Source organism: Equus asinus, chromosome 1, assembly GCF_041296235.1.
Source record: "Equus asinus isolate D_3611 breed Donkey chromosome 1, EquAss-T2T_v2, whole genome shotgun sequence".
Taxonomy (NCBI): domain Eukaryota; kingdom Metazoa; phylum Chordata; class Mammalia; order Perissodactyla; family Equidae; genus Equus; species Equus asinus.
Genome location: NC_091790.1, coordinates 104,963,684 through 104,980,667, shown reverse-complemented (window position 1 = coordinate 104,980,667; position 16,984 = coordinate 104,963,684). Strand labels below are relative to the sequence as shown.

At 59.2% G+C, this 16,984-nt stretch overlaps 1 protein-coding gene and 1 long non-coding RNA gene across 2 annotated transcripts; both read right to left on the bottom strand.

The window, feature by feature from the left end:
• Positions 1–324: 324 nt before the first annotated feature.
• On the bottom strand, positions 325–1,643 carry LOC139041022 (uncharacterized). The gene is made up of 2 exons (XR_011495516.1): positions 1,385–1,643; positions 325–543 (listed from the first exon to the last, which is right to left on the bottom strand). It is a non-coding gene; the product is annotated as an uncharacterized lncRNA (long non-coding RNA).
• Positions 1,644–10,584: 8,941 nt separating this feature from the next.
• LOC106841047 (uncharacterized) lies at positions 10,585–15,134 on the bottom strand. The gene is made up of 6 exons (XM_070517038.1): positions 15,010–15,134; positions 13,857–14,315; positions 12,307–12,514; positions 11,992–12,173; positions 11,380–11,578; positions 10,585–10,805 (listed from the first exon to the last, which is right to left on the bottom strand). The coding sequence occupies exons 1-6, from the start codon at positions 15,132–15,134 to the stop codon at positions 10,794–10,796; spliced, it is 1,185 nt and encodes a 394-aa protein (XP_070373139.1). The 3' UTR covers positions 10,585–10,793.
• Positions 15,135–16,984: the final 1,850 nt, after the last annotated feature.

Genomic DNA, 16,984 nt, shown 5'->3' with positions numbered 1-16,984 from the left:
AAAACTTTTGACATCTGCAGTTGGGCTCTGCACCCTTCTCTGGCCACTCAGTCAGACGCCAGCTTTACTGCCACGGGAAGCGCCCCAAGCATCCCTGGAGACTCACCCCTTGGGTGCATTTTAACTAGTTAGAAACGCTTTCAGTTGGATGGTTTATGCCCCAGAAACTCCATCTGGGAGTGAGTGGTTTCTCTGTGCTGTTGTGATGTAGTTAATTTCCAGGACTGAAGAAAAAAAGGGGGGAAAGGAAAAAACCATCATAAGAGCATCCTTGCCAAAAATCTAGTATCTTGAGTGTCTTCTCCACAAATATTGGTAAAAAGGTACCTGATTCATGGCAGTAACACTTTTTTTTTTTAAGATTTTTTATTTTTACTTTTCCTCCCCAAAGCCCCCCCCAGTACATAGTTGTATATTTTTAGTTGTGGGTCCTTCTAGGTGTGGCACGTGGGATGCCGCCTCAGCGTGGCCTGATGAGTGGCGCCATGTCCGCGCTCAGGAGCCCGCTATTCCAGGTACAGGAAAAGCAGTTGCTGCTAAGCCCTGAAGTAGAAGCAGAACAAATATTAATGTCGCCCAACTCCCTTATAAAGCTTCAGACAGACAGGCACGTGACTCGGCATTTGTTGTCAGCAAGACTACGAAGATCTGCTTGTGTCCGACGACTCATCCGTCAGTTGTCGGCAGCTGGAGATGCTTCCAGCCAACTGTGCATCTTTCCCAGTGTCATGTTTGAAACGGGCAGCTTCTGCCTTCCTGCTCCTCTTCACCGTGGACTTCCCCTGCTCTTCTATATCGCTTCTCCCCGGGGGTCCCTCCTCTCTCCCCGGACTCTGCTTCTCTCCCCGCAGTGAGACCCGAGGGGGCCCGGGGATGAGGAACGCTTTTCAAGCACCTGCCACGGAGCTGTGACGTGACGGCGAGGGCTGATCTAGGAGAGGCCAAGGGTGTGGCGAGGAGGAGCAGGCAGGCGCAGCGCATGCGCCCTGACGGGGCCTCTCCCCCGCTTCCACAGAGGAAACTTCCTTTGCCGGGATGTGCCCGTGGAAGGCAGCACGCGCAATCACAGGGCCTAGGGTCTGCTCGGCTGTGACTCCACCAGGACTGAGCCTGGAGAAGCTTCCATCTAAGTCCCCCTTCTCTGAGCAGGACACCCCGCTCCTCCCTGTGACCATCTCGGAACAAGCCCCCTCCACCCCTTGGCCCTCATCTGGCTCCCCTGTCCGGCCGTGCTCTCGCAGATCTGCACAGAGCGCCCGCGGGGCCTCGGCGAGCTCAGGCCCGCAGATGACAAACCTGATAATGGCGGATGGAATCTGACCCCATTGCTCCCCAGGGGCCCCAAGGCCCTCGATGGCTCCAGAGCCCCTGCGGCAGCACCTACCCCAGAACTCCAGACCCCTCTCTGTGCTCCTCACGCACCCGGCACCTTTCAAAGTCCCCTTCACTGAGGACCCTCGAGCCTGGACGCGGAGCGCAGCTTTGAGCTCCCCACTGGCTTCTGATCTGATGGACCAGCTGGATCCTCCTAAGGGCCTGTGTCTTAATCCATCTGAACTGATGGTGATTTTCCGAGAGGAGGCTGGCCTGACTCCCTCCCTCCCAGCACTGCTGTGTTCTGAGTGTAGACTTCAGCCTGGATTTCCTCATCTCTAAATGGGTCTAAAACTCTTAGCCCTTGCCATGCCTGTCTCCAAGAGCTGTGGCATTTGTGCGACACACTGGGAGTGGCAGCACTTTCTAAACGGTGACTGATAAACGACCTTGGGAGCTGGATGGGGTTCCGGTGTCAGGGGAGTCCTGCCAGACAGGTGGCATCGGAGTGAAGCAGCCTCATTGGTTTCATCGTGGACACGTGTACTGTGCAGGAAATACACATACAAATGTTTCCTCCTATTTTTCTTAATTAAACATGTATTCCTCGTTGTCCCTCTTTAGATGGAGGTGAAGGTACAGAGATACCTGACTTTCCTGTGAACTGTCAGAAAAGAACATCACAAGCACCACGGTAAATGGTAACTGATGTCCCGGCTCACTGTCAGAGAGACAGCAGGGAGCGGTGGGGCCTGTGGCCAACTGGAGGGAGCAGCTCTCGTGAAGGGAGACGCTTCTCATCTCCTGCTGATTCTGCCATGTGGCAACACGCCTTGTCTTCAGGACAAGCAGCATATCGGATTTTTATACAAAATCTTCCTATTTTTAAATGTTGGCAACACATAAACATTGTTTCAAAGCACTGAGTGAACCAAATAAAACACATCTGTGGGCTGGATCCAGCTTCTCTAAGTTTCTGATGTACTCAAACTCCTTCTGCTGTCAGCTTGGGAAACTGAGGCACAGAGTTGTTAAGTGACCCAACTGAGGCCACAGAATTTGGAAGCTGTAAAACCGTGTCTTTAATTCCACGAGAGGTGCCAGAACTTAGTTTTATTTTCAGCCGGAAGAATATATCTTGTGCGTTTGTGTCTGTGCGTCTCTGTGTGTACATGCGTGTGCCCGTATGTGCGCAGGCAGGGGTGAAGAGGTGGTAAACAGGCACTTCTTTCTCTGAAAGTCTGCTTCTTGCCCGGATTGGGCACGTGCCCGGGTTAGGAATCGTTTATTTCTCTCGAAGAGGGGGCTGGGACCCGTTTCTCTTCTCGTGATATTTAGGAGCCGTTTTCAGCTTTTCTTTGGCATTTAGGGGGTCCTGGGGGTCACTGAGTCCCAGATTAGCAGCTGGGGCCCTTGAAGCTAGAAGCGCTCTTCAGAGGCAACTTGTTACCTCTGGGTTTCAGAGAGGGGCCTGGAGCCGGGGAGGTAGGAGGAGGTGGGAGAGGGACTGGGGCCACCCCTGGGCGGGAGGAGGACCGCTGGGCTCCAGGCCTGACTCGGTCACACCCTGCTGGGGCTCCCAGCAGGCAGGCCACCTCCCTCTCTGAGGCTCGGCTTCCATCTGTGAACCGCTGGGCCACCCATCCCCAGGCTGCCCACCTGGCACAGCCCTCGAGGCCTTGCAGGGCCCCTGCCCCCTCGCCGGGACCTGGAGGGGGCACCCCACCTGGGGCCGTGGGCTCATCGTCCCGCAGCAGCACCTGCAGCCCCTGCCCCGCAGGCCTCACGGCCCGGGTGTGCGCCCTGGGCGGGGGAGCACAGCAGCCTCTGGGAGTGTGCTCTGGGATTTGCGAAATGAATACAATTAACTGAACGCCCAGCTCACACCATCTTCCAGCCTCTTCCTCCCACGAAGGCCCCCAGACGCCAAGCTCAGAGCAACTTGTGATTCTGGAACCTGTCAGTTATATCGGACCTCCAGGACCGCACCTGCCATTGCCCCCGCCTGGCCGCCAGCGACCCTGCCCGTCCTAGACTGTCCCTCCTCTGTGCGGCCCTGTCACCCCATCTGTGAGCTCCCACAGCACCTCACACACCCCTGGCCAGACCCCACAGACCAAGCATTCCTTGGGCGCAGGGCCCCCAGCCACCTGTCCTGGGCAGTTGGAGGACCGAGGTGGCCCCAGCCCCTTGCCCTGGGCAATGGGAAGACCGAGGTGGTCCCAGCCCCCTGCCCTGGGCAGTGGGAGGACTGAGGCGGCCCCAGCCCCCTGCCCTTGGCAGTGGGAGGACTGAGGTGGCCCTCAGCCCCCAGTCCCGGGCAATGGGAGGACTGAGGTGGGCCCATGTGGCCCCTGGGCGGAGAAGGCTGCAGGGTGGCACTTACTCCCCCTCTTACGGTGGCTTCTGCACACCTGTCCTTTACCTGGACTTGGATCTCATCAGAGAGCTCTCTGTGAGGCCACGCAGCTGCCCTGCCATGGGGTCCAGGGCCTTGACCGCCACTCTCAGCCTGGTCTGGCCTTTCACCCGGCCATGCATGTTTATGGCAAAGTCGCACTGTGACGAGAGCCGGAGTGATGCCTGGGACAGAGGAACATTCTTCAGGGAGAGCCCCAGGGCCCAGTACCCTCTGAAGGGCAGAGCCGGGCAGGAGCCCCCAACCCCCAACAGCTGCCTGCCTGACCTCAAAAGCTGCTGCCTCCCCGCCCTGCTCAGGGCCTGTCACCCCAGGGTGGGCAGCCCAGTCACCCCCGCACAGTGCAGCATGCCCCCCTGAGTTTCACGATGGTCACAGGTGCACTTGGAAAATGTGAGCCAACCCGGCAGGACTTCTCAGAGCCTTTAGTTGCAGACGTGGGTTATGAATCACTAAGGGGACGCCAGGCTTGGTGGTAGTTCCTGCAGAGCCCCCCTGATATGGGGTGTCTATGAATAGGTCACACTGCCTGAGTACCACAGGAGCAGTCTGGGGAAGCCCCCGGCACTGGGGACAGGACCCTGGCCCCACTGGGTGGGGGGATGTGCATCCATCCTACTAGAGAAGCATTAGGCAGCCTCCAGGACAACCCATGCCCGTGCCTGCCCCCCGCCCATCGCCCCCCACACTGTCCATGGATAAGGCGAGAAGAAACCTCCCAGAACCAGCCCCACTCGCGTCCCGCGTGACCTGGGGTTGCAGCCTGGAGTCAGCGCCCCGTCCCGTTTCCCCACTGGCTCACCGGGTGACCCAGGCAGTCCCTGCCCATGGATGGGCTCGGTTAACACAGGAGGATTAGGAAGTTCTCTCCAGCACCTTCCAGCCTTGAGATCTGGGAGGGGCCGGGTCCCCCTAAGGAGGGCTAAGGGGAGGGGAGCGCAGCCTATGGGAGGAAACCCCCAGTTGCCAGCCATCACCTCAGAAAGGGGTCAGAAGCTAACAGAGCAGGGACCCCGACCAAGACCCTGGAACATAATGGCACTTTTGTGACTTCCTCGCAAGGCCGTCATCTTGCTGCCTTCTGTTAGGAGGGTCGCCCACTGAGGCCCTCTGTGTTGGTCAGCAGGAACGTGCTGGAAACGAAAGGGCTGCGGACGGGCCAGGATGCTACGAGAGGGATGGCTGGGAGCCCACATTCCTGGACCCCAGCAGGACGGAGAGTCAAGGAAGGACGCTGGGGTGTGGAGAACATGGTGGCAGCGACTGGAAGAAGGAGCCCAGATCAGCCTTGAGAGGGGCAGAAAGGGACCAGGACCAGCCTGGGCGTCAAGGTGCAGACCTTGAGCAGAGACGCTGGCCTGGGATGGAGGGTGGGGGCTTACCTCATGGTGCCACTCCTGGATGTCCAGGATGTCCCACTTGGTGATGGACCACGGAAGGTCAGGCCTGGCACGGCATTGCCAAAAGAGAAAGGGTTCTGGTTGCTGATGATCCTGGCGATGTCAACGGGCACCTGTGGGGGAGGGGCCAGGCCCCATGACCCCCAGGGTCTCACTGCCAGGAGTGCCCGCGAAGCCCTGGGCACCAGCTGTACTGCCTCTCCACTGCCTGGGACGTTCCTGTCTCCTCCATGCAGTGGGAGCTGTGTCCAGTTCTTCCCTGACAGAGACGGCACCACACAGGTGCGGGAGGTGCGATGAAAGAGCCACCAATCAAACAAAAGACAGAAGCAGTCCCTCCCCACCCGTCCTTCTTGGCCATGAACTATGTCCACCCTCCTACCCCATCCTTCTTGGGCCCTCAACTATGTCCACCCTCCTACCTCATCCTTCTCAGACCCTGAACAATGTCCACCCTCCCACCCTGTCCTTCTTGGCTGTGAAGGATGTCCACCCTCCCACCCCGTCTGTCTTGGGCTGTGGGCTGGGTCCACCTTGGCCGAGAGTTGTCCCATTCCTCACGTGACGCCTGGAGCGCTGGGAGGCCGGCAGCCCCTGGCAGCACAGCGCCCCCTGCCTGCAGCGCTGCTCTGCTCCTCTCTCCATCTAGCAGGGGGTCCCTGCTCACATGGGATGGGCATGGGTGGGACTCATGGTCTCCTTCAACCAGGTTGACTGAGTGCCTACTAGAGGGCACCGGGAGGCGACGCAGCCAGAGGGAAGCAGACTCGGAGCCAGGCTGCCTGCGCGGACTCCCGGTTCCCTCACTGACCAGCCGCGTGGCACTGGGCAGACGCCTCAGCGTTCTCGAGTTCATTTCCTCACCGGTGATATGGAGATGGCCCTGGCAGCTACCTCACGGGGAGGGTAGAAAGAGCAAATGAATTAACGCACAGAGAGCACTCAGCAGAGACGTACTGTGCACACGTTCGCTCCTGTCCCAGGCCAGGGCTGCTGTAGGCGTCCGAAGACGCGGGCTTCGCTCAGGAGCTGCACCACATGACACGGGAGGGGACAGGTGCACGAGGCGTGGGAACATGCAGGTGTCGCTCAGTAGCTGTGCCACACAGCACTGGGAGGGGACAGGTGCACGAGGTGTGGGAAGACTCAGGCGTCACTCAGGAGCTGCGCCACACAGCACTGGGAGGGGACAGGTGCTAACAGAAGAGGAGCTTCGGGCCCGTAAGGGAGACTAACAGAGACGCTGCGCTCTGGAGCAGGACTGCAGGCAGGCCCTCCGGGAGGGGAAGCCGAGCCCCGCGGACATGCAGGCTCAGCAGATGCAGGGGAAATGGAGCAGGCACAGCGTCCTAGCAGTGGCTCCCCAAGCTCTTCCTGAACCAGAACTCAGAGCCCCAGACCTGCCAAGAGGCTGCCCAGACAGCGGGACGGGAGCGGCTGGAGAGGGCCCCGCCTCACCTGGGTCCCCATCCTTGTCCGAGTGATGGGGGCACGGATCCTCACCGCCTGGGGCAGCAGCACCTCCACCTCCAGAGATCCTAGGAAAAGGGCTTCGGGGCTCAGGCCAGCGGGGGGTAGGGCCATGTGCTGGGTCGGGTGTTTCAGGAAGGGACCCTTCCAAGGAAGGAGGCTCCTGCCGAGGCCAGCTCAGAATCACATGGCCAGAAGGCACCCACAGGGTGTCCAGCATCATGCTTCTCTGCCGGAGGCTGCCTGGCTTTGTGGGTGGCTCACCCCACAGGGATCTGGCCACCGTCCTCCCTTCCCTCTGGACATCCCAGCCTGGTCTTCTGAGCCCATAGACCTGTCTGATCCAGATGCTCCAGGTGAGCACTGCAGGGACTTGGGGGCAGTGATGGGGACTGTTCTTCTCTAGGCTGGACAGCCCTCACAGGATAGGTCTCCAGACCCTCCCAACTCCAAATCTAGCTTGTCGATCTCTCTGACTGAGCCGAGTATAGGGATGAATGCAGGAGGCAGGTAGAACCTGATTAGAGCAGATCTTATATCCTCCTTCACTCTGAACTCTATATTCCTAATAATCTGGCCAAAGACTAAGTTTACTGGCTTATTCATAGGACTCTTGACTCATGCTGAATCCAGGCTACTAGAACCCTTTTCACAAGTGCTTGTGCTGAGCCCAATTCCTGATTCCTATGCCTTGTGACCCGGGCTAACACCTGGCACATAGTAGGCTCAATAAGTATTCGTTCCCTTCCTTCCTTCTGTCCTTCTCACTGCTCAGCCTCCTCCTGCCAGTCCTGGCCCCTTCCTCGGCCTTGGGGGCTGCTTCTTGGACAGATGGAACTGGAAGCTTCTGACCAGAATCACGTATCCTTTGTGGACATGTGGGCTTCAGGCTGAGCCCCCGCCTCCTTGGGCTCAAGGAGATGCCTTTCAGACAGAGCTGGCGGCGCAGCCTCTCCATCTGCCAAGGGGCATCAGCGCCTTCTCCCAGCCTGTCTCCCAACCTGCCAGACGGGGAATTCAGAGAAGGAGGTGGCCCAGCAAGGTGAGACCCAGCAGGAGTGATGGCCGGGAGGGAAACGCACGGCTGGGCGCCCTTCTAGCTGAATTTCCAGCCAGCTGCTGTTTCAGCCACCTGGGCACCCAGGAGGAGAAAAATGAGGCAGTTCCTAAAGCCACAATCCTTTCTTTAGAGAGAGAGAAAAGCGGGGCCACCTTGGTCCTTCCTTTTCCTCTCCAAGACGTCTGTCTGAAGCCTGCTGTATGTCACAGGACAGACTTTATCATTCCAATGCTTTCCTGTCTTTATAAAATCGACAGGCAGAACCAGGGCATCCACCCCCGCGAGGCAAAAGGACTCTGTGGTTTAACTGTGGTACTTGAGAGACACTGCAACTGCAGGAAAGGGAGTAAGCCAGCGAGCTCAGTGTCAGATCAGAGGCCCACGCCAGCTCCCCTGGGGCACTGTGTTTAGATGAGCCCAACTCGGGGGAGCTCGTGGACTGCATTCAGGGGGCCCGATTCCCAACGAGGAACGGGATGACCAGGTTCTTAAAGGTGCTTGTCCACAGCTTGTTACACAAAACAAACGCTCTTCCTAGAGCCCGGGTTTCCAGCACAGCCTTGAGCACAAAGCGCCCCCGAGATGCTCTGCAAGTCACCGCAGGCAAAGGGTGTCAGGGAGAATCCGTGTGCCTGAGACCTTCTCCAGAGGCGGAAGCCACCTCCCATCTGCTTTCCAGAGGTCTGAAGCTGTACCCACAACCTGGGAAAGATGGGAAACCACCAAACTCGGAAACACCAACTTCCACCTGCTCAGAGTCAGTGCCCCCAACGCGGGGCAGGAAGGCGCTCCTGACTCAGCCTTCTAGCATCTCTGCCGACCCAGAGAAGAAATTAGGGACTATTCCTCCCTGGTGAGAAGGGTCTCAGGGGTTAACTGCACCTCCGATGGAGCAAAAGACATTAGTGGACGACCCAGGCTTTCTTTATCTCCTGGAAACACAAATCCAGGTCTGAAACACTGTTGGTGTCTGACTACGCACGCTTACAGCAGCTAAGCCAGCACACGGCTCTGGAAACACACTGCAGTCCACAGTGTGTCAGAGCTGGTGGCATCGCTTCTATCTGAACAAACGGCCGGGAGCCTGACGTTGGCTGTCCCAGGTTGAGTCCTGGAACTGCTATGCAGTGGCCGTGGGCCACCAGCCAGCTCCTTAGGCCCCTCATCTGCAAACAGGGACGGCAGCAAAATGCACGAGGGTGCCAAGGACCAGAGGAGGGGAGTGTAAAGCGCCCCGTGCAGAGTCCACCATCACAGGCACTGCCACCATCGTGCACTGGGTGTCCCCGCGGCGGGGACCTGGAGACCTGCCCCTTAAGGAGCAGCTGGCGAGACTCAGTGTGGGTAGGAGCAGCCTGAGGGGTGTAGGTGCCCCCAGCTGGCAGGGCCTCCCAGGCAGGGGTGACAGGCAAGGGCTGTGCACGCAGAGGGCAGAAACAGGACCCTCAGAAAGGGTGGTTCTCAGGAGCAGAGCCCAAACCCCCTAAACAGGGCGTCCTCCCCGTCACCGGGGCCCAACTCACCAGTGCGCCCATCACCAGAGGGCCCTGTGTCCAGGGCGGATTCGGAAAGCACCGCCTGCAGTGGAGCTCACGCCTGCTGCCTGAGACACGATGACGAGCTCGCCGGTCCTAGTGTCCACAGCCTGCACAACCCCCAACACGGCGCCGTTGCTGACAGTGAGCCCCCACACCAGCTCGTGCCCCTTCACCACCGCAACGCTCCCTTTGCTGATGGAGAAGAGGCTGGACTGAGGCTGGGGACCACCCACAGCGGTGATCTGGAATGGGGAGAAACAGTGGTGCCTGTCAGTCCCCCCTCTCCCGAGTTCCCCCGGCTGGCCCAGACCTCCTCCTCAGAGGGTGAGGGTACCAATGCCCCAGAGCTTTACGTCTCAGCCCTTTCTGACGCCCCAGGCGGGCGTGCCTGGAGCCATGGCGGAGAGGGCAGTGGACAGCATTGCTGATGGCTGGCCATGGGTGGGGGTGGGGCAAGCATGTGGCCTTTGGCTCCTACCTGCATCATGGCCCCGATAACCAGCATCACTTTCCTGGGTATCAACCCAGATGCAAGAAAGAGCTGGGTGTGGGGACATGAGAGAAAGAGGACCGTTGTGTTCCAAGTTCACACAGCCAGGCATAACTGACATCCAACATTTTCAGGGAGAGAGAAACATGGTGTGTGGACATCACTCCTCTGTGGTAAATGACCTGTGAGGGTCTGGGGTTCGGGCCAACTCTGGGGGAGGCTGAGCGGCACCCATAGGATCTCATCCCACCCAGGGCCCAAGGATCCACGGTTCTTGGGGCGGGGGGCGTGTTTCATTGTTTGTGAACGTCACCTGGGAAGCCTGAGAAATGCACATTCTCCAGCCCATCCCAGACCTGCAGAACCAGGCGGGGCCCTGTACTCTACCAAGTCGAGAGCTCTGGAAGAGAGGGCAGGGGCGGGACTTCTCCCCCAAGACAGACCAGTCAGCTCTGTCCCCGAGATGCTCTCCTCTGACCCATGGGAGGACTCACACCAGTCTGGGAGGCTGCTCGGATCTTCAGGCCCATGAAGGTGCAGTATTTGGCCAGGAAAGGCTGCTTGGGAAAGTCCAGCACAGGGACACATGCCTTGACTGTCTTCCCAATCTCCACCTACATCGTCGGTGACAGAGACTCAGGGGTGGCCTTTGAATGACCAATTCCACCACCTGTGGCACCCTGAGACCTTCAGAGAAAGCATTACCAACCTCAGACCCACAGCCCTGGGAATCGGGCAAATGTCACCTGAGTTGACCTCCAGACTATCAGCCAATCAACAAACGAAAGTCCATTAAGTGCCTACTGTATACAAGGGCCTTGGGGATACTTAGATGCATAAATCACGCTCCCCACTCTTTTTTTTTTTTTTTTAAAGATTTTATTTTTTCCTTTTTCTCCCCAAAGCCCCCTGGTACATAGTTGTGTATTCTTCGTTGTGGGTTCTTCTAGTTGTGGCATGTGGGACGCTGCCTCAGCGTGGTCTGATGAGCAGTGCCATGTCCACGCCCAGGATTCGAACTAACGAAACACTGGGCCGCCTGCAGCGGAGCGCGCGAACTTAACCACTCGGCCACGGGGCCAGCCCCTCACGCTCCCCACTCTTAAAGAACAATCTAGGAAGAGAGAGAAGCCACAGCTTAGAACGGCAGCAGGCATACAATAGGAGTTCAATAAGTGCGCAATGACTGAATAGCTCATACCCGGGTGCATATAATACACACAGTAAGAACTTTAGGAAATGGGAGTCAGAAATGCATAGTGACAAAACAGAAGTCAGTTCTGCAAATGACCAGTGGAACTAAGATCATGGAGGAATATCTGAGGCTGTGTAAGAGAACACTGGCTTTCTAAGTGGTCCCCGTTCTCTCCACTCAGGAACACAGGAAGCTGACAGCTGTCCTCTGCAGGCCTAGCCGCAGTTACTCGGGTACTGGGAGTAAGAAAAATCCCCTATTTACGTTAAAGAAAAACCTAGATCTATTATGTATTCATTTTGCAAAAGCACTTGGCATTAGTGAGTTTCACTGATTTGCAACTGAAATTCCTGAGAATCTAAAACATACACACTGGGGAGAAAAATTCCTATTGAGCAAGGTGTGCACCTGCCTGGTTAGCAACCCACACCAGCTGGAGGACAGGGGCTCCTCAGTCAGGGGTAACGTGGGGACAACTTCAAGAGGGACTTACAGCTGAGCTTGGCTGATGTGGACTGGAGTGAAGAAGTCCAACCTCACAGGTTGCTCTGCATTGTGCACACAGAACCACCGGTGAGAGAGAGCAGCACGAGCTCGTGGCAACTTGAAGGCGGTGGCGGATGCAGAAACCAGGAGAAAAAGCGGAGGACACAGGGAAAATATCTCCCACAGCCACTTCATCTTCCTGGTTTCTACGAATCAGCAGAGGGAGCCATATCAGGAAGCTGACCCTGACCCTTGTCCACCACGGGGACCTACGGCTCCTGGATGTCCAGGATGGACACAGCAGCCTTTGCCAGGGCCAGGAAGGCTGGGCACACGTCATGGATCATGATGGTCGACGGGCCCAGGAGCAGAGGGCGCACCTGCGAGGATGGAGATGGACTCGGTTATGTAGCTGCTCCACCCATGGCATGCCACCTCCCAGAGACCTCCGGGCCAGGTCTTGGGGTAGTGGACAAGGAAAATCCAGGCAGGGGGCACAGGAAGGACCTGGCCACAGGCCTCACCATCAAAGAGGGGCCATCTGGTAGACACACTCCTATGACAAAACGGGCGGCCTTCCCCAGCGCCCTGGAAGAGCCAGCAGGTGTGTCCACTTTACCGATGGATAGCTGAGGCTCCAAGAGGCTGATGGGCAGGCCACACACACAGGCAGCAGGGACGGAGGACCAGACTCCCAGTGACCTGCCCAGCAACAGGATGGTGCAGAAGGTGTCCCCCTGACCCAAAGATGGCTGGATCATTCCAGAGAGAGCAGGTCGGGGGAGCAAGTGACAAATGGGCCTGAATGGGAGAGGGAGGAGGAGAGAAAGAGACAGTGAAGGGTGGAACCATGTCTTATAAAATGTAAACGTCACAAACAGGGAAGGTTTGGGGACGGACGAGCCCTCTCCCCCAACCCTGTCACGAAATCCACCTGCCTACTGAGCATCGGGACAAACGTCTTGAAGCTGATCCCCAAGGGGACACCACCCCACCAGCCAGCCAGGCTCTTGAGATCCCGGACCCCTGTCCCATCCCTGGCCCTGCCAATGGCCAGTTCCAACGGGAACAGAGCAGTCACAGGGACACCTCCACAGGCCCTGGACACCACCGCCGGCTCCGAACAACAAACTTGGACAAACCTGGAGCAGATGGAGAAGGGAAGGCGGGGCAGGGCTTGGCTTGCCGAGCCTTGACCCGACGACGGTGCCCCAGCCTGAGCCAGCGCAGGGGCCCTGCTCTGTGTCCTGTGGAGAGCAGCTGAGCCAGGCCCAGGGCCCTCTCCTCCTAGAAGATGGGCCACACTTGCCACTCCAGGCCATGGCCCTGAAACATGCCAAGTGTGGAAGGAGCCCACGAAACCCAAGGAAGTGAAACTCTGCAGCAGCTTCCACTGGCTCTGGGCAGACATGTAAGGCTGTCACCTCCCCACCCCCATGTCAGCTTCTGTGCAGCTCAAGTCTCCCACTTCAACTCACAGTGGGACCCCTCTCCCGGGGCCAGAGCCCCTGGCACGCACACCCAGCCCTGCCCAGGGAAGGGGGGCCCACCCCGGAGCACCCACTCTGCTCTGTGCTCTCACAGTACCACACCCAGGCCTGCTTTCCCTGGAGAGGAAATAAAGACCACCAGGTGAAACCTTGCCCAGAGCCACACAGGGGGCGGGGAGCGCGCAGAGGGCCTCCTGGAGGAGGCGCAGCTCCATAAAGGCCTTGAAGGGCAGGCACAGCCCAAGGAGCTGGCCCAGCAGGGGTCAGGCCCCCAGCGGCGGCCCCTGTGTGAGCAGGGCTGCTCGCTCAGCTCTGCCCACCAGCTCAGAGCCGCTGGAGGCCCGCTCCACCGCCTTCCTGGGGCCCCCAGCCCATCCCACCCACACTGGGGCAGAGGGGGTCAGGGCTTCACGCTGGGCGAACGCATCACAGCCAGGCAAAGGTGCAGGCCAGCAAGGCCGGGGTCAGGCGGCATCTGAGGGCTGTTTCTCTCACCCTGACCGTACCCAGTCAACAGACAGCCCCCTCCGGAGTTTACCCAAACCGTCGGCTCACCAGGCCACAGCGCCCCGCCCAGACACGGCTGCCTCGGCGGACTCCAAGCCCAGCCTCCGAGAGCCGCAGAACCCGGTCATCTCGGGAGGCCCAGCAATGTGCTCTGTTTCGGGTCCCGAGGGCTCTGATGTTACACCAGGGCTCCAGGCTCTCTCAGGCTCCCAAGAGCCCCTCAGAGGGTAGGCAGTGGGCCTGTCACTCTGTTACCAGCCACCCCGTCCCTCCCGGGGCAAAGGCCACAAGCTGCCGAGGGGATCTGGCGATGTCTGGGACCTCCGGACTTGCTCTGCAGGCTCAGCCTTCCACCCGCAGCGTGCAGGCTGATGCCGGCGCAGCCTCCCCCGGCGCAGGGCACGGGCAGCCCCGGGCAGCAGGGCAGGAGCGGGCTGCCCCGGACACGGCCCGGCGGCGGTGACAAGCCAGGCCTTCCGACACCTACCGGCGACAAGGGCCGGGGCGCACGAAATTCAGCCTGCGGGGGTCAGGAACCATCCCCCTCTCGCCGCCCTGCGGCTCCCCCCACCCCCGCTGGCCCGCCCCTCCGCCTGGCCAAGCCAGCCCGGCCTGAGGGCTCCGGAGGGCAGGACACGTGCGGCCTCCGTGTCCGCGCCAGCTCGGCGCACAGCGGGGAGCGCGGGCCCGGGCGCGGCGGCAGGCGGCAGGCGGCGGCGGAGCGCGGAGCGGGGACGCGGGGCGTGTGCCTGAGACCTCGGGCCCCGCCGCCCCGGCCGAGTCGAGAGCATCCCAGCCGCCTGCGCGGTCCCCTCCGCCGGGGATCCTGGAGGCGCGCGGAGCCGGGGCGGGGGCGCCGCGGCGGGCACAGGATCCGCTCCCCCCGCCCAAGCCAGACCCCGCGGGAGGAGGAGCCTGGCCGCAGAGCCGGACGAGCCGGCTACGGCTGGGTTAGGGTGACGGTCACGGTCAGGGTTAGCGTTAGGGTGCGGTTAGGATGAGGGCGAGGGCGAGGCGTAGCGGTTGGGGTTGGGACTGGGGTTGGGGCTGGGACTGGAGTTGGGCTAGGGCGAGGGGTAGGGATAGGTCTGGGTCCCCCGTCAGGGTTGGGGCCTAGGGTCAGGGTCAGGGGTTAGGGTAGGGTTAAGGAAAGGATCAGGGTTAGTGTCCGGGCTTAGTCTAAGTGCAGGGGTTGAGGCTGGGACATGCATTGCTGGGAACTACCTGCTTTGGGTCTTACTTGCTGCTGGTGAGGGTGCTGGGTGACCGGGCACTGCCAGGGGAGGCCGGGCCGTCCACCTGTGACAACGGGCCTAGGTATTCAAGGAGCACAGCTCTCTCCCCCTTTTTAAAATAATAATCCATCACTTTGGTGAAATCTTGCTCATTTTTCCCATTTTAAAATTGTGACATACACAGAGAAAACACGCGCAACTTATATATGCATACATACGCATATGTGCGTGTGTATAAAGATTCCTGTAGTTTAGACACCTGTATTCACCACCCACGTCAGTAGATGGGGCATTGCTAGCAGCCCAGAAGCACTCCTGTGCCTCCTGACAACAGCCCCTCTCCCTGGGGTGACCGGTGCCCTGACTTTGTGACAGTCGTGTCCTTGCTCGGCCTCTTAGTCTCACACCCTGGGGGCACCTTCAGCTGAGGTGTGCATTTGCTCATTTTTCTTCATTCCGTGGACTGTGATGTGCACCCTCTTTGGGGACCGGCTGCCTGGGCGACTCACTCGGCTGCTGGGGGTGGCCATGGTGCCTGCATTCCCGTGGCTGTTTAGTGTCCCTCGTGTGGATAGGCCACATCCCCCATTCTCCCACTGAGACGCACAGGCCCATTCCAGCTCAGGGCTCCAGGAGCACCCACCCCGGGCCGTGTCCCGCACTTCACTGGCCTTTATACCTAGGAGCAGAGCTGCTGGGTCCAAAGGCGCTCTGACCTCCCTGAGCAAATTTCCAAAGCTGTTTAGGGAGCAAGCAATGTGGAGGGTAGAGTGCTCCAGGCTGCGAGACCAGCAAGTGCAAAGGCCCTGAGGCCACAGTGGGCTGCATGTTTGAGAGTCTTAGTTATTAGTATGGGTTCTTAGTTTTCTCTTGAGTCTGTGTTTGGCTTTTGTTTGTAATCCTTGGTTTCACCTTTCTAGCTAATTAACCTGAGTTCAGCAAATTCTGTTCTATTCCATGATTTAAAGTAGAAGCTGGCAAATTTGGGTAAGGTCAGTACGCATTTATTGAATGGCCTCCCTGGGCCCAGCTGTGTTAGGCACCAGGAGGCTGTGAAATCAACAGGGCAGTCCCCACCTTGATGACGCCAGTTAGTGAAGACCCCATTTAGTGAATGTCCTTGACGTCCTCCAGCCCCTCCACTGCCCTCGGCCTGTCTCATCTGGGTCTCAAGCTTCGACCCTGACCCTCTGTCGCACCTTCACCCCCACGTCCAGCTCCCCGTAGACTTCTCTGTCTGGGTGTCCCCGAGCTTTTCAAAGTCGGTGTGTCCCCAAAGGAGTTCAGCCCTTGCCCCACGACCGCCTCCTCTCCACACAGCCCCTCTGGGTGAGGGAGCCCCCACCAGCAGGATCCTCAGGCCCTGGGCAGGGATCCCCCCGCCCTGCCCGCTGGTGCATCCCACCCCCTGGGTCCACTGCCTCGGGACCGCCACAACCCTCTCCCTGCCGTCTTCAGCCCTGACCTCCCCCTCTTCACAAACCCCCAGGAGGCTGGGACACTTACACCCGGGGACATGGAGGCGACACAGGCGGGTGTGGCTGGGAATGACAAGCAGTAAGCCAGAGCAGAGGGCAGACCAGGTCTCCCCAGCTGCCAGAGCACGGCTGCTGTGGCGGCAGGACGGCCATAAAGGGGTCGAGGCGAGTGCCCCCCGCAACCCCTCCCATGTTCCCCAGGGTGCTGTGGGTCTCAGCCTCAGTGTAGGCTGCTGCCCCTCCTGCTGTCTCTTAGGTGGATGCCCTTCATTTGTTCCCTCACTCACTCGCTCATGACGGATTTGGTGCCTGCTCAGTGCAAGGCCCTGGCTAGATGATGGCTGGTCCTTGGAGCCCCAGCTCAGATGTCACCGCCTCCATAAAGCCGTTCTTGATCCCCATGCCCTCCTGCAGCCCCCTCTGGCCTCCCCTGGCCCCCCAGTGCTGTGATCCCACTCTGATGACCTCTCCAGCCTGGGAGCTCTGGGAGGGCTTGGGCCCAGATGCACAAGGGGCTCTGAAACATGTGATGACCGTAACACCCTGAACAGACGAAAGGATTACCCAGGGCCGCATGGGGGTCAAGGTCACCTCCACCCCCTTCCTTCCAGTCCAGGGCTCCTCATTACCAGGAACTGAGGGGCCTTCTCTCACTGGATCTTTTTTCGATTTTTTTTTTTTAAACTTTGAAGACATGGCATGAGGGTATCCCTCAGTAAGGAGAAACTTAATTATCGCTTCCAGGGAGAGAATCCATCTGTTGTGTCTGGGCCGAGACAGGACAATGTGGGAAGTGCAGGATGTGAGGAGCCAGCTCTGGGGCTGGGCCTCAGGGCAGCAGGAGGAGACACAGAGAGATAGATGGAGGCACAGCTGCTGGGGCCGGGGCCAAGCCGGGAGGA

Coding starts and splice junctions, on each gene's coding strand:
- LOC106841047 (XM_070517038.1), bottom strand. CDS start 15,134: ATGGCCACCCCCAGCAGCCGAGTGAGTCGCCCAGGCAGCCGGTCCCCA. Junction 12,515..13,856: donor CGCCCCGGCCCTTGTCGCCG/GTAGGTGTCGGA, acceptor CATCTGCTCCAG/GTTTGTCCAAGTTTGTTGTT. Junction 11,579..11,991: donor GGAGCCTCAGCTATCCATCG/GTAAAGTGGACA, acceptor GCTGATTCGTAG/AAACCAGGAAGATGAAGTGG.